This window comes from Symphodus melops (assembly GCF_947650265.1).
Source record: "Symphodus melops genome assembly, chromosome: 19".
Lineage (NCBI taxonomy): Eukaryota > Metazoa > Chordata > Actinopteri > Labriformes > Labridae > Symphodus > Symphodus melops.
In genome coordinates, this window is record NC_136709.1 from 6,911,911 (window position 1) to 6,934,934 (window position 23,024).

Sequence of the window (23,024 nt, forward strand, 5' to 3'; positions counted from 1 at the left end):
CTTGAAGAGGAGTGAATGGAACGACAGACGCCAAAGGAGACATGACGCTGAACTGGGTTCTTGTAATTGCAGGCCTCATGAATATTCACACAGTGTGTATTATTCTGAGCCACTGATTGGCTGTCTGCCCGGAAGGTCCTGTTAATTCTTACACTGTCCTTCTAATTCACGTGCGGCTATTTACACAGGATGAGTAAGCAATGTGATTACTAGCCTCTGATTGGTTGTCTACTGGAAGGTCCTGATAATTCTTACACTGTCTTTCTAATTCACGTGCGGCTATTTACACAGGATGAGTAAGCAATGTGATTACTCTCTATGCTAAAAAACTGGAGATTTTATAAAGGTTAGTTGGGAGCCTAAATCCAACCTTTTGTCTAACCTTAACCAATACGTTATATGCCTAAACCTAACCGTTGAAACTTCTATCAATTGGATTTTACAGCTAATGCTCAAGTTACAGGTTGAAGCCTGGTTTATACTTCTGCATCAAATCAACACAACATGTCTGTCTTCACCTTCGCCGCTGTAACTACATGTCAAGGCAACGCGCTGTGATTGGTTTACCTGATAGCATCATATGTCCACTGTTTCGCGCAGTGATCCCCACCATTTGCCCGGTGGTCAAATGGCATCGCGACCAAACAAGAGAAGGAGAGACACTGAAGCCCAAACGGTTCATGACAGAGTCTAGGCTACGGCATAACCTATGCATTGACATGAAACTGAAGTATAAACCAGGCTTTGAATGGGTAAGATCAACATGAGAAATGAAACACAAAGCCTCTGTTTGGAGGTGTTAACATTCATTTTTTGAGACTGGATCACAAGTGGACAGCTTTAAATACAGGTGTGGACACACTTAATGCATCTTGAATGTGCATAGTGCCAGAAGTCACTATGCACGCAGTATAGTAAACCTCCGTGGGGGCCTGGGCCACATTAGTGACAGCCTCCTTTGCTAAGTAGGTGACTCTCAGTACCTGTTTGCGCGCAAAGGGCCTCAGAACTTCTTTTACTCATTTTAACCATTGATGTATTTTACAGGACATTGGCACTAGGATTGGTTATCGAAACGCAGTACCAATTTGGCACCGGTTTTGACATAAACGATCTGGTGTTACTTGCATTTATAATGTTTAAAGATTTAACTTGCTGTTGTTTTCTATTTGGCCCTGGAAGTAAATGGTATTGATTTTAGACTAACCCAAAGTGTGCATTTTAATTTTTTAAGTACCGGTTCAAGAACCATTTATGCACCAGAACCATTTAAAAAATACACTGTAGGTACTGTATCGGATAAAACGTAACCAATATCCAACCTTAGTTGGCACATAAGATGCATTGTACAGTAAGATCTGATTGTTCTAGGGGAGCTTAAAAACTTAAAAATGTAAATAAAGTTAAGACAGCAGTAGAGGCTTCTACTTGAGCAGATTAGTAAATGTTGAGTGTAGGGATTGTGGAGAAATGGAGGCAAACATAGTGGATTTCAACCAGCAGGTGAACAGTGGGGTGAAGAAGCCAGTCCAACTCATGGTGAGCCAGAGTGGTCTGTGCACAGCCAGTACAGTTGATCCCAGTAAGATCTGTCTCTCGTGTAAATGTAGGGTCATTGGAACTGTGAATGCCCTGTTAAGTTCGGCGCAAAACCATGCATACTAAGCCTATAGCATTTACTGCCTCTGTTGAGAGAAATAATCTTTCAAGTTCATGTGTTGTTTCACCCTGTGATGCATATCCTTGAGCAGGTTGGGCCTGAGATGGATTACAATTTGGAGAAGCCTGATTTTCTTGCTTTTATGTCTGACAACTGGAGAGGGGAGATAGCCATGGCATCTGCACGCTTCTGAGTGTATTGAGACACTGTGAATGAACCATGCACACTTGTCATGAGCTGAGCTGTGCCTTATCAGCTCTGTAACATCTTATTTCATATGAACAAGGTCATTTCTGCTTCATGCCATATGAATATAGTCTATATTAATAAAGCTCACACAGTGATACATGTACGACTCACTTTCATGAATACTTCCTCCTTGTATCAGTTCAGAGGGAAGGGTTATGCAGTGAGGCTCAAGGAAAAAAGGGTAACGCAAAAAATAGAAATGTTTGCTTTTCATCTTTTCAATACAGTCACAAATCACACAGCTGTGGCAACAAATCTCCTTTAAAATTTACAATAACTGAAAGATAAGGATACCCACCCACGATCCCACCCAAACCCACAGACTTGATTGTGTTCATTTTTCAAGAGCGTATACTGCGATTAGGGCGATAGGGAACCAGGGCTTCGCCAAGCACTAAATGATTGGGTGAGCAAATCTTGTGAACAAATCTTTTTGATGAACTGATTCAAGTGATTCAGTACTTTTTAAAGAACTGCTGTGCCCATTACTAGCATCTGTCCTCCTCATCACAATAAAAGAAGTGATCTTTTTTGCAGGTGGATTGCACATCTTTTTTAAACGTGTTGAATAAAGATGCAAAATGAAAGACTGCAAACATTCCTGGCTTGGCCGATTGCACTGTGCCTACGAAAAGAAACATTTACATCATCTTCTCCCAGTATTTTGCTCACAGCAGAAATGCCCCAAATTGCATATTCATCATGGCAAATGCACCAAAAACAAAACTGCAGCCATGGATCTTTTTGAAAAAGGTCTGCTGGGTTCTGAAATATACTCCAAATCAAAAAATGTACCCACATTTGGTTCTTAGCAGGTGATGTTCTTCAACCCTGCTTTTATTCCCATCTTTGTAATTTGGAACCAATACAGATGAACAACTTCAGCAGGGATGAATTTAGCAGGGGTACGTTTTTGTCTGTGGGATTTTGATTTTTGTTTATCAGTATCATCAGTCAGCCATCGCCATATTTATGTTGAAATGCATAACAAATTAGGTAATTAAATACATTTAAATGTTTGTCCAGTTGTTTGAATTTCCCTCAGGATCAATAAAGTATCTATCTATCTTGTATAAAATAGCGTAACACACAAACCAGGGTTTGTGAGCCCAGGTATGTAGCTGCATCAGGACGCGAGTCCCTCAAGCCTAGAGAAAAACCTACTAAGCCCCCCTGTGCATCTACTTTCTGCGGTCACTCAAGTAACGTGCTAAACTGCTCAAGACCTTCTACTGCTGCTTGAGTGTTAACATACCATTTGTTCTGTTTTACTGGGTCTCCACATCCTTTAGTTTTTTCAGGGGTTTTATTTGTTTATTTTAAAATATATTTTTAAATAAAATACTAAATTGGATGCTCCAGTGTTGACTACCTTTTTAAAATGTCACATACTGAGCCATGCCAAAATCATGGCAAGGTTTTATTCATTTATACCTTTCATGTAAAGTGTATATCATATTATTAGAATTTAAAATGTGTTTAAATTATGTCTGATTATCCCTAATATAATTTTATTTTACTTTATATTGTACTTGAATCTGCCTTTATAATGCTGGCAACAGATAAAAGATTGCTGGTGGGAGATACCATTTGACTGCTGCCTCTAGTAAAAGCTAAATGTATGATAAACTATTTATTTTTGAAAGGTTGAATTAAAATAACAAAATATCATTCTCACGTTTTTTTCTTGTTCTTGACTAAATCGATCTGCTCTTTAGAAGAAAGAAAAGAATTCTCATCCTTTCCTTGTACCCCCTCCTCTTCCATGAATTTGGTACAGTCCTGTAAATTCAGGTGAGACTTTGACTTGATTGAACACGCTTCATCCTGCTGACCATGTGGAGAAGAAGGTAAGACCCATACAAAACCTTTTATACATAGCACTTCTATAAACATTGTCATGTGATTAAGCAAACTGATATAGGCTACTTGATGACGTTCGGATGCACTCACGCATCTGATTTACGACAGTTTAGCTCGTTATCATATATTTATGGTTGTAATTAGCGAGCATGCTAGTCAGTGTAGCAGAGGCACAAAGTTTTAAAGACCTGCCCGCTGCACATGCAATATGTCCGCGAAGGTACATCGCAGGAAAACTTTCAGGCATCAACGGTACACTTTGAATGCACTATTTTATTTGGTTTCGTTTGTTCTATTTTTTAGAACGGCATATAAATGAATCGGAGGAACGATGTAACATAGTTTTTAAGAGGCAGCGTCAATCAAGTTATTTGCTGCAGCAAGAAAGGCAGGGGATGATCAGGCAGAGAGGAGAACTTCTTATTTTGAACTTGATTTTCTTTAGAAAGAGGATTTGGTGTAGTGTTCCTTCATTTTGAGACATTGTCACCATTTAGTGTCTGTGTTTAGGTGTTTGGTTTTTGTTTCTGTCACTGATGCTGAAGTTTAGGTAATTGGTTCTGTGAGCTGAAAGATCTCTAATAGTCATTCTGATTTATCGCATGCGTGCAGGTGCCTATGTGGCAGCCGCTTGAGAAAGCACTTTGGATGTAGTGGGCTACTGTTAAAGCACTATATAATGCACACCATGTGGGTTGGGCATGCCAAAAAAAATTTAAGTCAAAACATTTTTTTTTTTTTTTTTTTTACTTTAATCCCTGCCTTCACGCCACGTGCACTCTCTGCTCACGTGAGCGCCATTTTAGGCGATGCAAACATGCCCAAGTAATGTCAAGTTTGTATGCCAAACTTTTTGCTGCTTAAAAATCATCCGTTTTTTTTTTTTTGGGGGTTTAAACGTTTAGTGACATGGGACATAGAAAGTTACTTAACTGATACAGCATATAGACATTAAATAACATTAGGTTATCAATTATATAACTACCAGAATAGATTATACATAGATAGACAAATGAATAGTCACATTTGAAATTATTATTTTTTCCTCTACCCAATATATAATGTGTGTATGTGTTTTATCTGTCTCTCACATTGTTTACAGCAATGTGTTGTTGTCACTAACACCTGATCTTTGCAGGAGATGGCAGCAGCCAGGCCAAGGAGAGCAACAAGAAGTCCAAAACTTGTTGAGTACAGAGGGGAAGTCATTACCAAAAAAGAACAAGAAAACAGGGTAAAAGTCTACCATGACGCACTGAAGGTTTTCATGTTTGATTTCAAGTTCAACAGACAGAAGTTATGGTATGTATCTGTCTTCAGGTGTATTTTCTAAATGTGTATCCGAACACAGAGATGCAAACTTTGCCTGCCTTGTCAGTTAAAATAATTTAAATCATGAAATACAGTGCCAAGTATTGACATTTTTACTGTTTGATGAATATTTTGAATTGTTGGAGGGATATTTTCCGACATGCTGACATGAATATGTTCAATGCTTCCCTTACAGTACAAGGTATAAATGTTATGTTAAACTTGATATTTTAGTGTCGATGCTGCCAGAGAGGACGGATCATTAGGGAGGCTGGTTAATGATGAGGAAAAGAAGCCAAACAGCAAAATGAAAGTTACAACAGTGGATGGAAGACCCCATCTGCGTTTATTTGCACTGAGGGATATTTCTCCAGGGGAAGAAATCACTTACAATTACGGTGATTTCAAGTGGCCATGGAGAAGACAGGTATTCAGAAATAGCAGAGTGCTAATGAGAGCAGATTTTTTTTTGTTCAATCCTATTCAAAATGTTAGAAACTATGACAATAGATTTCTGTGGACACGATATTTATGAATATAAAGTAGGATGAAAATTACATTTAGAATCATACATACACACAGGTCCTGTGTAATCCTCACCATGTCAGGTTCAGACTTTAGGAGGTCTGTTAGTTTAGTACATTGGAAGACTAAAGTTACATTTAGAATCAAATTCCAGAGGTAATTTTGATCTCCAATATCTTTACAGTACAAGTCTGAACTCATGAAAATGATGTTAAGTAACATGGTTAAATGATGCGTAAAATGCTGTTGTACAGCCATCAGGCTAGTCTATATTTATATATATTCTCTTTATATACAGTATATAGTATAGACACAAACTCATATTCAGTGATTGTTCTTTCCATTTCAGATTTCCAAAGAGGTGTCGTGTCAGGCTGCTGACATGGAAGCCAGCGGTTCCTTAGCAGTCATCATGCCAGAGGTAATTTTGATCTCCAATATCTTTACAGTACAAGTCTGAACTCATGAAAATTATGTTTAAGTAGTAATCAGACATACAGGTCCTGTGTAATCCTCACCATGTCAGGTTCAGACTTTAGGAGGTCTGTTAGTTTAGTACATTGAAAGAATAAAGTTACATTTAGAATCAATCAGACATACAGGTCCTGTGTAATCCTCACCATGTCAGGTTCAGACTTTAGGAGGTCTTTTAGTTTAGTACATTGGAAGATTAAAGTTACATTTAGAATCAAACAGACACACAGGCCCTGTGTAATCCTCAGCATGTCAGGTTCAGACTTTAGGTCTGTTAGTTTAGTACATTAGACACAAACTCATATTCAGTGATTGTTCTTTCCATTTCAGATTTCCAAAGAGGTGTCGTGTCAGGCTGCTGACATGGAAGCCAGCGGTTCCTTAGCAGTCATCATGCCAGAGGTAATTTTGATCTCCAATATCTTTACAGTACAAGTCTGAACTCATGAAAATGTTAAGTAAAATGGTTAAATGATGCGTAAAATGCTGTTGTACAGCCATCAGGCTAGTCTGTATTTATATATATTCTCTTTATATACAGTATATAGTATACTATATTATTATTACAATGTTATTGTTACCTTTATTATATTATATCTATACTATCTATATTATATATTACTTTATTACATTATACTCCTATATTGTCATAACTATATACTCTTGTCAAACTGCACTATATTTATTATAGTTATCACTGTATATACTTTTACTTAACCTTTTGATCAATGTCACTTTAAATTCTTCACTATAACATGCTATTCACTACACAGAATTATCCTGTTGAGTCCACACTATAGTCCTCTGTATATACCCCCCGCCATTACCTGGAATTGTATTTGTTTATTATTTTTAACTCGGTTTTTGACTTCTTTTTTTTTTTTAATTTTGACTTGTTTTGATTCTGCACTGCTGCTGCTGTAACACCTGAATTAATAAAGTAGTATCCTATCCTAAGTAGTATTCAGACATACAGGTCCTGTGTAATCCTCAGCATGTCAGGTTCAGACTTTAGGAGGTCTGTTAGTTTAGTTCATCAGAAACAAACTCGTATTCAGTGATTGTTCTTTCCATTTCAGATTTCCAAAGAGGTGTCGTGTCAGGCTGCTGACATGGAAGCCAGCGGTTCCTTAGCAGTCATCATGCCAGAGGTAATTTTGATCTCCAATATCTTTACAGTAGAAGTCTGAACTCATGAAAATGATGTTTAAGTAGTAATCAGACGTACAGGTCCTGTGTTATCCTCACCATGTCAGGGTCAGACTTTAGGAGGTCTGTTAGTTTAGTGCATTGGAAGATTAAAGTTACATTTAGAATCATACATACACACAGGTCCTGTGTAATCCTCACCATGTCAGGTTCAGACTTTAGGAGGTCTGTTAGTTTAGTACATTGGAAGACTAAAGTTACATTTAGAATCAAATTCCAGAGGTAATTTTGATCTCCAATATCTTTACAGTACAAGTCTGAACTCATGAAAATGATGTTAAGTAACATGGTTAAATGATGCGTAAAATGCTGTTGTACAGCCATCAGGCTAGTCTATATTTATATATATTCTCTTTATATACAGTATATAGTATAGACACAAACTCATATTCAGTGATTGTTCTTTCCATTTCAGATTTCCAAAGAGGTGTCGTGTCAGGCTGCTGACATGGAAGCCAGCGGTTCCTTAGCAGTCATCATGCCAGAGGTAATTTTGATCTCCAATATCTTTACAGTACAAGTCTGAACTCATGAAAATTATGTTTAAGTAGTAATCAGACATACAGGTCCTGTGTAATCCTCACCATGTCAGGTTCAGACTTTAGGAGGTCTGTTAGTTTAGTACATTGAAAGAATAAAGTTACATTTAGAATCAATCAGACATACAGGTCCTGTGTAATCCTCACCATGTCAGGTTCAGACTTTAGGAGGTCTTTTAGTTTAGTACATTGGAAGATTAAAGTTACATTTAGAATCAAACAGACACACAGGCCCTGTGTAATCCTCAGCATGTCAGGTTCAGACTTTAGGTCTGTTAGTTTAGTTCATCAGAAACAAACTCGTATTCAGTGATTGTTCTTTCCATTTCAGATTTCCAAAGAGGTGTCGTGTCAGGCTGCTGACATGGAAGCCAGCGGTTCCTTAGCAGTCATCATGCCAGAGGTAATTTTGATCTCCAATATCTTTACAGTACAAGTCTGAACTCATGAAAATGTTAAGTAAAATGGTTAAATGATGCGTAAAATGCTGTTGTACAGCCATCAGGCTAGTCTGTATTTATATATATTCTCTTTATATACAGTATATAGTATACTATATTATTATTACAATGTTATTGTTACCTTTATTATATTATATCTATACTATCTATATTATATATTACTTTATTACATTATACTCCTATATTGTCATAACTATATACTCTTGTCAAACTGCACTATATTTATTATAGTTATCACTGTATATACTTTTACTTAACCTTTTGATCAATGTCACTTTAAATTCTTCACTATAACATGCTATTCACTACACAGAATTATCCTGTTGAGTCCACACTATAGTCCTCTGTATATACCCCCCGCCATTACCTGGAATTGTATTTGTTTATTATTTTTAACTCGGTTTTTGACTTCTTTTTTTTTTTTAATTTTGACTTGTTTTGATTCTGCACTGCTGCTGCTGTAACACCTGAATTAATAAAGTAGTATCCTATCCTAAGTAGTATTCAGACATACAGGTCCTGTGTAATCCTCAGCATGTCAGGTTCAGACTTTAGGAGGTCTGTTAGTTTAGTTCATCAGAAACAAACTCGTATTCAGTGATTGTTCTTTCCATTTCAGATTTCCAAAGAGGTGTCGTGTCAGGCTGCTGACATGGAAGCCAGCGGTTCCTTAGCAGTCATCATGCCAGAGGTAATTTTGATCTCCAATATCTTTACAGTAGAAGTCTGAACTCATGAAAATGATGTTTAAGTAGTAATCAGACGTACAGGTCCTGTGTTATCCTCACCATGTCAGGGTCAGACTTTAGGAGGTCTGTTAGTTTAGTGCATTGGAAGATTAAAGTTACATTTAGAATCAAACAGACACACAGGTCCAGTGTAATCCTCACCATGTCAGGTTCAGACTTTAGGAAGTCTGTTAGTTTAGTACATTGGAAGATTAAAGTCAAATTTAGAATCAAACAGACACATAGGTCCTGTGTAATCCTCAGCATGTCAGGTTCAGACTTTAGGTCTGTTAGTTTAGTACATTAGACACAAACTCATATTCAGTGATTGTTCTTTCCATTTCAGATTTCCAAAGAGGTGTCGTGTCAGGCTGCTGACATGGAAGCCAGCGGTTCCTTAGCAGTCATCATGCCAGAGGTAATTTTGATCTCCAATATCTTTACAGTACAAGTCTGAACTCATGAAAATGATGTTAAGTAACATGGTTAAATGATGCGTAAAAAGCTGTTGTACAGCCATCAGGCTAGTCTATATTAAGGGACCGAAGCACTGACCAGTGCGAAGGACCCTATTGTAACCCTAATTAGGGACCGAAGCACTGACCAGTGCGAAGGACCCTATTGTTTTCCTTAAGATTTTTTTTTTTTTTTTCCTTCCGCCACTTCGGAGCCATTTTTGACGGCTTGAACGTGAATGAAAACTCACCAAAATCTCTAATGTCATCGGGTCTGGTGAAAAATTTGATATTCTCGTCATTTCGTAAAAAAAATTCGCAAAATGACTCAGTGGCGCCCCCTTCAAATTTTCAAAAGGGCCTCCCCATTGAGGTTTTTTCATTGTACGTGCATGAAAATTTTTAGGCACATTAGGCATGCGAGATCTCACTTAAAATCCTCTTACACCCATAGTCAAAACCAAACAGGAAGTCCGCCATTTTTTTTTCTATGGCGAAAATTCGCGTTTCAAAGGCTAGCTATTTGAATGAACTCCTCCAAAAGCAATTCTCCGATTGACACAATGAGAATGTCAGTGTGTTCTCAACATGTTGAAGATCTCTCGTTGTGCTCTGCAAGTTATTTCCTCAAAGGGCGTGGTCTTACGGATGCGTTGTTCGTCACAAACAGTAAGTAGTTTGTTCCGGGCCTTAATATAGTCATACATTCATCAAACATCACACAAATGATCCCAATGGAAAAATAAAGCTAGACATGTTGGCATAAAAAGTGGGCATGGCTAAATGACTCAGTGGCGCCACCTTGAAATTTTCAAAAAGGCCTCCCCATAGAGGTTTTTTTGTCCTACGTGCATGAATTTTTTTATGCTCCTTAAGCATGTCAGGAGCAACATAAAATCCTCTCACACCCATGGTCATAACCAAACAGGAAGTCCGCCATATTTTTTTGAATGCAACAAAAATGGCCGAAATTCCTTTTTCACAGGTTAGCTATTTGAACGAACTCCTCCAACAGCGTTTATCCGATCATCGTAAACTCAGTGTCAGTGTATTCTAGACATGTTGAAGATCTCTCGTTGTGCTCTGCACGTTATTTCGTTTAAGGGCGTGGCGATGGCGTACCATCAAACATTGATGTCTCGGCGCACCCATATTTTACCTTTCTGAAAGGCCTCCCCATAGAGGTTTTTTTCTTTTACATGCATGACATTTTTTTGTACATTCATAATGTCAGGACCTACACAAAATCCTCTTACACCCATAGTCAATACTAAACAGGAAGTCCGCCATATTTTTTTTTAATGGCGAAAATTTGCGTTTCACAGGTTAGCTATTTGAACGAACTCCTCCAAAAGCAATTATCCGATTGACACAATGAGAATGTCAGTGTGTTCTCGACATGTTGAAGATCTCTCGCTGTGCTCCGCACGTTATTTTGTCAAAGGGCGTGGTCATATGGACGCGTTGTTCTTCACAAATAGGAAGTAGTTTGTTATGGGCCTTAATATAGTCATACATTCATCAAACATCACACGCATGATCCCAGTAGAAAAATTAAACTTGTCATGTTGTTATAGTAAGTGGGCGTGGCTAAATGACTCAGTGGCGCCCCCATGAAATTTTACAATTGGCCTCCCCATTGGGGTTTCCTTGTCCTACATGCATGAGATTTTTAATGCTCATTGGTCATGTCAGGAGCTACATAAAATCCTCTTACACCCATGGTCAAAACCCAACAGGAAGTCCGCCATAATTTTTTTGAATGGCTTAAATTCGCGGTTCACAGGTTAGCCATCTGAACGAACTCCTCCAAAAGCGTTTATTCGATCATCGCAAACTCAATCTCAGTGTGTTCTAGACATGTTGAAGGTCTCTCGTTGTGCTACACACGTTATTTCGTCAAAGGGCGTGGCCACGGCGTGGCATCAAACTTTAATGTCTCGGCGCACTCCAAGTTTTTAACTTTCGATGACTGTAAGGCCTGCTGCTTTTCCACGTGTCGTGGCTGCACTCCCGCGGTCGCACTCTCGCGGTCGCGACACGCGTCGACATGCGTGGGGTGCTTCGGTCCCTTCATCACCGCTTGCGGTTTTAATGATTAGGGACCGAAGCACTGACCAGTGCGAAGGACCCTATTGTAATCCTTACGATTATTATTTTTAGGGACCGAAGCACTGACCAGTGCGAAGGACCCTATTGTTAGGGACCGAAGCACTGACCAGTGCGAAGGACCCTATTGTAACCCTAATGATTATTAGGGACCGAAGCACTGACCAGTGCGAAGGACCCTATTGTTTTTCAAATGATTATTATTTTTTATTTTTTTCTCCGGTCCGTCTCTTTGGAGCCACTTTTGAAGGCTTGAACGTGAATGAAAACTCATGAAAATCTCCAACGTCATCGGGTCTGGCGAAAAATTTGATATTTTCGTCATTTCGTAAAAAAAAATCACAAAATGACTCAGTGGCGCCCCCTTCAAATTTTCAAAAGGGCCTCCCCATTGAGGTTTTTTCATCGTACGTGCATGAACATTTTTAGGCACATTAAGCATGCGAGATCTCACATAAAATCCTCTTACGCCCATAGTCAAAACCAAACAGGAAGTCCGCCATATTTTTTTTCAAGGAAGAAAATTCGCGTTTTACAGGTTAGCAATTTGAACAAACTCCTCCAAAAGCAATTATCTGATTGACACAATGAAAATGTCAGTGTGTTCTCGACATGTTGAAGATCTCTCGTTGTGCTCTGCACGTTATTTCCTCAAAGGGCGTGGTCATACGGACACGTTGTTCGTCACAAACAGGAAGTAGTTTGTTACGGGCCTCAATATAGTCATACATTCATCAAACATCATACACATGATCCCAGTGGAAAAATAAAACTAGACATGTTGGCATAAAAAGTGGGCGTGGCTAATTTACTCAGTGGTGCCCCCTTGAAATTTTCAAAAACGCCTCCCCATTGAGGTTTTTTTGTCCTACATACACAAATTTTTTTATGCTCATTGGGCATGTCAGGAGCTACATAAAATCCACTTACACCTATAGTCATAACCAAACAGGAAGTCCGCCATATTTTTTTGAATGCAACAAAAATGGCCGAAATTCACGTTTCACAGGTTAGCTATTTGAACGAACTCCTACAACAGCGTTTATCCGATCATCGTAAACTCAGTGTCAGTGTATTCTAGACATGTTGAAGATCTCTCGTTGTGCTCCGCACGTTATTTCCTCAAAGGTCGTGGTCATACGGACGCGTTGTTCGTCACAAACAGGAAGTAGTTTGTTACGAGCCTTAATATAGTCACACATTCATCAAACATCACACACATGATCCCAGTGGAAAAATAAAACTAGACATCTTGGCACAAAAAGTGGGCGTGGCTATATGACTCAGTGGCGCCCCCTTGAAATTTTCAAAAGGGCCTCCCCATTGAGGTTTCTTCATCGTACGTGCATGAACATTTTTATGCACGTTAAGCATGCAAGATCTCACATAAAATCCTCTTACACCCATATTGAAAACCGAACAGGAAGTCCGCCATATTTTCTTTCAATGTCGAAAATTCGCGTTTCACAGGTTAGCTATTTGAACGAACTCCTCCAAAAGCCATTATCCGATTGACACAATGAGAATTTCAGTGTGTTCTCGACATGTTGAAGATCTCTCGTTGTGCTCTGCACGTTTTTTCCTCAAAGGGCGTGGTCATACGGACGCGTTGTTCGTCACAAACAGGAAGTAGTTTGTGACACTGCTTAATATAGGCGTAGAGTCATCAAAAACAACACGCATGATCCCAGTAGAAAATCTAAACTTGTCATGTTGTTTTAATAAGTGGGCGTGGCTAAATGACTCAGTGGCGCCCCCTTGAAATTTTCAAAAAGGCCTCCCCATTGAGGTTTCTTTGTCCTACATACACACAATTTTTTATGCTCATTAAGCATGTCAGGAGCTACAGAAAAGCCTCTGACCCCCATCATCATAACCACACAGAAAGTCCGCGATATTTTTTTGAATGCAACAAAAATGGCCGAAATTCCTTTTTCACAGGTTAGCTGTTTGAACGAATTCCTCCAACAGCGTTTATCCGATCATCGTAAACTCAGTGTCAGTGTATTCTAGACATGTTGAAGATCTCTCGTTGTGCTCCGCACGTTATATAATTTAAGGGCGTGGCGATGGTGTACCATCAAACATTGATGTCTCAGCGCACCCCTATTTTTCCTTTCTGAAAGGCCTCCCCATAGAGGTTTTTTTCTCTGACATGCATGACAATTTTTTTGTATGTTAATAGTGTCAGGAACTACAATAAATCCTCTTGGACACATAGTCAAAACTAAACAGGAAGTCCGCCATTTTTTTTTTTAATGGCGAAAATTCGCGTTTGACATGTTAGCTATTTGAACGAACTCCTCCAAAAGCGTTTATCCGATCATCGTAAACTCAATCTTAGTGTGTTCTAGACATGTTGAAGATCTCTCGTTGTGCTCCGCACGTTATTTTGTCAAAGGGCGTGGCCACGCATACCATCAAACTTTGAAGTCTCGGCTCACTCCAATTTTTTAACCTTCGATGACTGTAAGGCCTGCTGCTTGGCCTCGTGTCGCGGCTGCACTCCCGCGGTCGCGACACGCGCCGACATGCGTGGGGTGCTTCGGTCCCTTCATCACCGCTTGCGGTTTTAATTATTTTTATTATTTTTTTGTTCCGCCTCTTTGGAGCCATTTTTGACGGCTTGAACGTGAATGAAAACTCATCAAAATCTCCAACTTCATCAGGTCTGGCGAAAAATTTGATATTCTCGTCATTTCTAGTAGAAATTCGCAAAATGACTCAGTGGCGCCCCCTTCAAATTTTCAAAAGGGCCTCCCCATTGAGGTTTTTTCATCGTACGTGCACGAAAATTTTTAGACACATTCAGCATGCGAGATCTCACATAAAATCCTCTTACACCCATAGTCAAAACCAAACAGGAAGTCCGCCATATTTTTTTTCAATGGCGAAAATTCGCGTTTCACAGGTTAGCTATTTGAACGAACTCCTCCAAAAGCAATTATCCGATTGACACAATGAGAATGTCAGTGTGTTCTCGACATGTTGAAGATCTCTCGTTGTGCTCTGCACGTTATTTCCTCAAAGGGCGTGGTCATACGGACGCGTTGTTCGTCACAAACAGGAAGTAGTTTGTTACGGGCCTTAATATAGTCATAGATTCATCAAACATCACACACATGATCCCAGTGGAAAAATAAAACTAGACATGTTGGCATAAAAAGTGGGCGTGGCTAAATGACTCAGTGGCGCCACCTTGAAATTTTCAAAAAGGCCTCCCCATAGAGGTTTTTTTGTCCTACGTGCATGAATTTTTTTATGCTCCTTAAGCATGTCAGGAGCTACATAAAATCCTCTCACACCCATCGTCATAACCAAACAGGAAGTCCGCCATATTTTTTTGAATGCAACAAAAATGGCTGAAATTCCTTTTTCACAGGTTAGCTATTTGAACGAACTCCTCCAACAGCGTTTATCCGATCATCGTAAACTCAATGTCAGTGTATTTTAGACATGTTCAAGATCTCTCGTTGTGCTCCGCACGTTATTTCGTTTAAGGGCGTGGCCATGGCGTACCATCAAACATTGATGTCTCAGCGCACCTCTATTTTACCTTTCTGAAAGGCCTCCCCATAGAGGTTTTTTTCTTTTACATGCATGACAATTTTTTTGTATGTTAACCATGGCAGGACCTACAAAAAATCCTCTTGCACACATAGTCAAAACCAAACAGGAAGTGCGCCATATTTTTTTTGAATGGCAAAAATTCGCGTTTCACAGGTTAGCTATTTGAACAAACTCCTCCAAAAGCAATTATCCGATTGACACAATGAGAATGTCAGTGTGTTCTCGACATATTCAAGATCTCTCGTTGTGCTCCGTATGTTATTTCGTCAAAGGGCGTGGTCATATGGACGCGTTGTTCTTCACAAACAGGAAGTAGGTTGTTATGGGGCTTAATTTAGTCATACATTCATCAAACATCAGACACATGATCCCAGTAGAAAAATTAAACTTGTCATGTTGTTATAATAAGTGGGCGTGGCTAAATGACTCAGTGGCGCCCCCTTGAAATCTTAAAAATGGCCTCCCCATTGAGGTTTCTTTGTCCTACATGCATGAGATTTTTTATGCTCATTGGGCATGTCAGGACCTACATAAAATCCTCTTACACCCATGGTCAAAACCCAACAGGAAGTCCGCCATATTTTTTTCAATGGCTAAAATTCCTTTTTCACAGGTTAGCTATTTGAACGAACTCCTCCAAAAGCAATTATCCGATTGACACAATGAGAATGTCAGTATGTTCTCGACCTGTTGAAGATCTCTCGTTGTGCTCTGCACGTTATTTCCTCAAAGGGCGTGGTCATACGGACGCGTTGTTCGTCACAAACAGGAAGTATTTTGTTATGGGCCTTAATATAGGCGTAGAGTCACCAAACATCATACACATGATCCCAGTTGAAAAATTAAACTACACATTTTGGTATAAAAAGTGGGCGTGGCTAAATGACTCAGTGGCGCCCTCTTGAAATTTTAAAAAACTCCTCCCCATTGAGGTTTTTTTGACCGACGTGCATGAATTTTTTTATGCTCATTGGGCATGTCAGGACCTACATAAAAGCCTCTTACACCAATGGTCATACCCAAACAGGAAGTCTGCCATATTTTTTTCAATGCAAGACAAATGGCTGAAATTCCTTTTTTACAGGTTACCTATTTGAACGAACTCCTATAAAAGCGTTTATCTGATTGACAAAATGTCATGGTCTGTGTGTTCTAGACATGTTGAAGATCTCTCGTTGTGCTCTGCACGTTATTTCCTCAAAGGTCGTGGTCATACGGACGCGTTGTTCATCACAAACAGGAAGTAGTTTGTTATGGGTCTTAATATAGGCGTAGAGTCATGAAACAAGATACACATGATCCCTGTAGAAAACTTAAACTTGTCATGTTGTTATGATAAGTGGGCGTGGCTAAATGACTCAGTGGCGCCCCCAAGAAATCTTAAAAATGGCCTCCCCATAGAGGTTTCTTTGTCCTACATGCATGGGATTTTTTATGCTCATTGGGCATGTCAGGAGCTACATAAAATCCTCTTACACCTATGGTCAAAACCCAACAGGAAGTCTGCCATATTTTTTTTTGAATGGCTGAAATTCGCGGTTTACAGGTTAGCTATCTGAACGAACTCCTCCAAAAGCGTTTATCCGATCATCGCAAACTCAATCTTAGTGTGTTCTAGACATGTTGAAGATCTCTCGTTGTGCTCCGCACGTTATTTCGTCAAGGGGCGTGGCCACGGCGTACCATCAAACTTTGATGTCTCGGCTCACTCCAATTTTTTAACCTTCGATGACTGTAAGGCCTGCTGCTTGGCCTCGTGTCGCGGCTGCACTCCCGCGGTCGCACTCTCGCGGTCGCGACACGCGCCGACATGCGCGGGGTGCTTCGGTCCCTTCATCACCGCTTGCGGTTTTAATTCTTCAAATGATTTTTTTTTTTTTTTTTTCGGTCCGTCAGTTTGACGCCACTTTTGACGGCTTGAACGTGAATGAAAACTCATCAAAATCTCCAACGTCATCGGGTCTGGCGAAAAATTTGATATTCTCATCATTTCGTAAAAACAATTCGCAAAATGACTCAGTGGCGCCCCCTTCAAATTTTCAAAAGGGCCTCCTCATTGAGGTTTTTTCATCGTACGTGCACGACAATTTTTAGGCACATTCTGCATGCGAGATCTCACATAAAATCCTCTTACACCCATAGTCAAAACCAAACAGGAAGTCCGCCATATTTCTTTTCAATGGCGAAAATTCGCGTTTCATAGGTTAGCTATTTGAACGAACTCCTCCAAAAGCAATTATCCGATTGATACAATGAGAATGTCAGTGTGTTCTCGATATGTTGAAGATCTCTCGTTGTGCTCTGCACGTTATTTCCTCAAAGGGCGTGGTCATACGAACGCGTTGTTCGTCACAAACAGGAAGTAGTTTGTTACGGGCCTTAATATAGTCATACATTCATCAAACATCACACACATGATCCCAATGGAAAAATAAAACTTAGACATGCTGGCATAAAAAGTGGGCGTGGCTAAATGACTCAGTGGCGCCCCCTTGAAATTTTCAAAAAGGCCTCCCCATTGAGGTTTTATGGTCCTACGAGCATGAATTTTTTTATGCTCATTGGGCATGTCCGGTCCTACATAAAATCCTCTTACACCTATAGTCATAACCAAACAGGAAGTCCGCCAATTTTTTTTGAATGCAATAAAAATGGCTAAAATTCCTTTTTCACAGGTTACCTATTTGAACGAACTCCTACAACAGCGTTTATCCGATCATCCTAAACTCAGTGTCATTATGTTCTAGACATGTTGAAGATCTCTCGTTGTGCTCCGCACGTTATTTCGTTTAAGGGCGTGGCGATGGCGTACCATCAAACATTGATGTCTCGGTCCACCCCTATTTTAGCTTTCTGAAAGGCCTCCCCATAGAGGGTTTTTTCTCTTACATACATGACAATTTTTTTGTATGTTAATAGTGTCAGGAACTACAATAAATCCTCTTGCACACATAGTCAAAACTAAACCGGAAGTCCGCCATATTTTTTTTTAATTGCGAAAATTCGCGTTTTAAAGGTTACCTATTTGAACGAACTCCTACAAAAGCCTATAGCCGATTGACACAACGTCAAGGTCTGTGTGTTCTAGACATGTTGAAGATCTATAGTTGTGCTCTGCACGTTATTTCCTCAAAGGTCGTGGTCATACGGACGCGTTGTTCGTCACAAACAAGAAGTAGTTTGTTATGGGTCTTAATATAGGTGTAGAGTCACCAAACATCAGACACATGATCCCTGTAGAAAAATTAAACTTGTCATGTTGTTATGATAGGTGGGCGTGGCTAAATGACTCAGTGGCGCCCCCATGAAATCTTAAAAATGGCCTCCCCATAGAGGTTTCTTTGTCCTACATGCATGGGATTTTTTATGCTCATTGGGCATGTCAGGTGCTACATAAAATCCTCTTACACCCATGGTCAAAACCCAACAGGAAGTCCGCCATATTTTTTTTGAATGGCTGAAATTCGCGGTTTACAGGTTAGCTATCTGAACGAACTCCTCCAAAAGCGTTTATCCGATCATCGCAAACTCAATCTTAGTGTGTTCTAGACATGTTGAAGATCTCTCGTTGTGCTCCGCACGTTATTTCGTCAAGGGGCGTGGCCACGGCGTACCATCAAACTTTGATGTCTCAGCGCACTCCAATTTTTTAACCTTCGATGACTGTAAGGGCTGCTGCTTGGCCACGTGTCGCGACTGTAGTCCCGCGGTCGCACTCTCGCGGTCGCGACACGCGCCGACATGCGTGGGGTGCTTCGGTCCCTTCATCACCGCTTGCGGTTTTAATTCTTCTTCTTCTTTTTTTTTTTTTTTTGTTCCGCCTCTTTTGAGCCATTTTTGACGGCTTGAACGTGAATGAAAACTCATCAAAATCTCCAACATCATCGGGTCTGGCGAAAAATTTGATATTCTTGTCATTTCGTAAAAAAATTTCGCAAGATGACTCAGTGGCGCCCCCTTCAAATTTTCAAAAGGGCCTCCCCATTGAGGTTTTTTCATCGTACGTGCACGACAATTTTTAGGTACATTAAGCATGCGAGATCTCACATAAAATCCTCTTACGCCCATAGTGAAAGCCAAACAGGAAGTCCGCCATATTTTTTTTCAGTGGCGAAAACTCGCGTTTCACAGGTTAGCTATTTGAACGAACTCCTCCAAAAGTGTTTATCCGATGGACGCAAATTATCTGCTTGTTCTTGACATGTTGAAGATCTCTCGTTGTGCTCCGCACGTTATTTCGTCAAAGGGCGTGGTCTTACGGATGCGTTGTTCGTCACAAACAGGAAGTAGTTTGTTACGGGCCTTAATATAATCATACATTCATCAAACATCACACATGATCCCAGTGGAAAAATGAAACTAGACATGTTTGCACAAAAAGTGGGCGTGGCTACATGACTCAGTGGCGCCCCCATGAAATCTTAAAAATGGCCTCCCCATAGAGGTTTCTTTGTCCTACATGCATGGGATTTTTTATGCTCATTGGGCATGTCAGGTGCTACATAAAATCCTCTTACACCCATGGTCAAAACCCAACAGGAAGTCCGCCATATTTTTTTTGAATGGCTGAAATTCGCGGTTTACAGGTTAGCTATCTGAACGAACTCCTCCAAAAGCGTTTATCCGATCATCGCAAACTCAATCTTAGTGTGTTCTAGACATGTTGAAGATCTCTCGTTGTGCTCTGCACGTTATTTCTTCAAAGGGCGTGGTCATACGGACGCGTTGTTCGTCACAAACAGGAAGTAGTTTGTTATGGGTCTTAATATAGGTGTAGAGTCACCAAACATCAGACACATGATCCCTGTAGAAAAATAAAACTTGTCATGTTGTTATAATAAGGGGGCGTGGCTAAATGACTCAGTGGCGCCCCCAAGAAATCTTAAAAATGGCCTCCCCATAGAGTTTTCTTTGTCCTACATGCATGGGATTTTTTATACTCTTTGGGCATGTCAGGAGATACATAAAAGCCTCTTACGCCCATAGTCATAACCAAACAGGAAGTCCGCTATATTTTTTTTAATGCAAGAAAAATGGCTGAAATTCCTTTTTCACAGGTTAGCTATTTGAACGAACTCCTACAACAGCGTTTATCCGATCATCGTGAACTCAGTGTCAGTGTGTTCTGGACATGTTGAAGATCTCTCGTTGTGCTCCGCACGTTATTTCGTCAAAGGGCGTGGCCACGGCGTGGCATCAAACTTTGACGTCTCGGCACACTCCTATTTTTTAACCTTCGATGACTGTAAGGCCTGCTGCTTGGCCACGTGTCGCGGCTGCACTCCCGCGGCCGCACTCTCGCAGTCGCGACACGCGCCGACATGCGCGGGGTGCTTCGGTCCCTTCATCACCGCTTGCGGTTTTAATTTTTAACTCTGTTTTTGACTCCTTTTTTTTTTTTTTTTTTTTTTTTAACTTTTGACTTGTTTTGATTCTGCACTGTTGCTGCTGTAACACCTGAATTAATAATGTAGTATCCTATCCTAAGTAGTATTCAGACATACAGGTCTTGTGTAATCCTCAGCATGTCAGGTTCAGACTTTAGGAGGTCTGTTAGTTTAGTTCATTAGAAACAAACTCATATTCAGTGATTGTTCTTTCCATTTCAGATTTCCAAAGAGGTGTTGTGTCAGGTTGCTGACATGGAAGCCAGCGGTTCCTTAGCAGTCATCATGCCAGAGGTAATTTTGATCTCCAATATCTTTACAGTAGAAGTCTCAACTCATGAAAATGATATTAAGTAGTAATCAGACATACAGGTCCTGTGTAATCCTCACCATGTCAGGTTCAGACTTTAGGAGGTCCAGTTTAGTCTTCTGAAGATCAGAATTCTCAGATGTTTTTGATGCTTATATTTCTTCCATCACTTTTTTAGAAATGTTGTGATGACTCCCTGCAAAATGACCCCATACAGTTTAACAATATCCTTGATGGACTGTCACCATATGTTCATGACTGTATAAATTGCCTTTATATTAGTCCCTTTTGAGTGTAGATTTGTGGGTTTTTTGTTTGTTTTTAAACATTTGTCATCATTTGTACTGTTGAAGAACAGGCTGTGGTTTTCTATACCCGTATATTTTTTCCTCTGAATTATAAATTGTAAAAAGTTTGACATGTAGATTTAAGAGTTTCAAAACAGGAATAATGTATTTTTCATGTCTTACTCATTAACAAAGATGAACAGAATACAAACAATTCATTGGTTTTGATATTCTACACCACACAAATGTCAGTTATGATCAAATTCTTATCTTTTGATTTCACCTTTGGTCTACAGGACTGTGATCATGAACTAATGCCTGAAGAAATGTCAAGTTTAGAAAAATGTCTTGTATGTGGAGGATCCTTTGCACCTCTGAAATGGTCAGGTGTGAGGTGTCAAGGTAATTTTTTGAAACAACATATCTTTTAAACATTATGCCACAGGAACGCTTTCTAAAAACAGTTCCATGTGTAACTTTGCTATATGTTTGAGATGAGCCATTTGCAGCTGCACTTACTTTTTAAGTACTTACCATGACATTATTAACTCTCTGCCTTTATTAATTCTTAATTTTCTCTGTCTAGTTTGCTACGGGTCCTGGCACAACAGTTGCTATGTAAAGCACAATGTGATCACTGAACCTCTGAAAGAGGTAAGTGGTTTAGTAGAATTATTCTCAGTGAAATGCTGTCCAAGTACACAAAATATAATTGTATTTCTTTGATCATTATTAGGTCTGTAAAGAACAAAGTTCAAGTGAGGTGGCATCCTCAGAAGAAGAGTATGTGCCTGATTCCGCAGCTGATTCAAACAGCTCATGGGACAGCATAGAGGAGCCTTTAAAAATCCATCACAGACATTCAGAATTACAGAATTATGAGGTGTCCACCAGCAAGTCTGCTTCACATAAGAGAAGACACCACAAAGAAAGATTTGTAGAGGAAGAGAGAGAGACAGTTTCTGAAGCTGCAGAACCATTATCAGAAGATGTGGAGTCACTGCCGAAACAGGAAATGCTGATGCTGAAGGCGTAATAGTTGATAGCACTGATGCTGGTGCTGAAAAGGTCACAGCCACTCCCACCTTTCTTAGAAATAGAACCTACTGCTTCATTTGTGGAAAACTACAGACAAAGTTTACATGTCACCTAAAAATTCACGAGAAAACACATGCAGATGTTGCTCAAGTTTTAAGTCTTTCCAGAAAGTCCAAACAACGTGAGAAAATGCTTATAAAGCTACGCAACAAAGGAAACCACAAGCATAATTCAGAGGTCTTAGCCAGTGGAGTTGGAACGCTAAAAATAAGACGCACAGCAAAGACAAAATACAATGCAAAAGACTATATTCACTGCATGTACTGCCAGGCACTATATCTTAAAAGAGATCTGTGGCGACATGTCAGGAAGTGTTCTTCTAAACCAGTTTCAGAGATTGGAAGAACAAGAGTCTTGTCTTTGGCCTCCATGAATGAGTCAGCTCTATGTCAGCAAATATCCCCAGGTGTTTGGAAGATTTTAGCCACCATGAGGGATGATGAGATTACTGCTACTGTGCGAAGTGACTTCTCTATTCTTCAGCTGGCCCAGTCATTTTTTAATAAACATGGACAGGATCCCACCAAATTTGACTATTCGCCAGACACTCAGAGAAAGTGGAAGACTACTGCTTATGCTTCGCAAGGAATTCTCAATACTTACTCTTGAGGATGCTGTGAGACCTGTAAATTTTGATGTGGTGATCAAAGCTGTCAAGAAAGTGTCTGGTTACGATGATGAAAAGCACTGCTACCGCACTCCAAGTCTTGCATTAAAGTTGGGTCACTCACTGCAGAAAGTCAGTGACATTTTACATTGCAGAGCACTAATGGCACAAGACAGTAACCT

At 39.9% G+C, this 23,024-nt stretch overlaps 1 protein-coding gene across 1 annotated transcript; it reads left to right on the forward strand.

Moving 5' to 3' along the window:
* Positions 1-4,975: 4,975 nt before the first annotated feature.
* LOC306840165 (uncharacterized protein) lies at positions 4,976-22,173 on the forward strand (the record flags this gene model as incomplete). Its single annotated transcript, XM_079369258.1, has 13 exons — positions 4,976-5,006; positions 5,318-5,510; positions 5,958-6,029; positions 6,413-6,484; positions 7,162-7,233; positions 7,707-7,778; positions 8,162-8,233; positions 8,911-8,982; positions 9,366-9,437; positions 20,763-20,834; positions 21,434-21,539; positions 21,724-21,791; positions 21,874-22,173. The coding sequence occupies exons 2-13, from the start codon at positions 5,391-5,393 to the stop codon at positions 22,171-22,173; spliced, it is 1,170 nt and encodes a 389-aa protein (XP_079225384.1). The 5' UTR covers positions 4,976-5,006; positions 5,318-5,390.
* Positions 22,174-23,024: the final 851 nt, after the last annotated feature.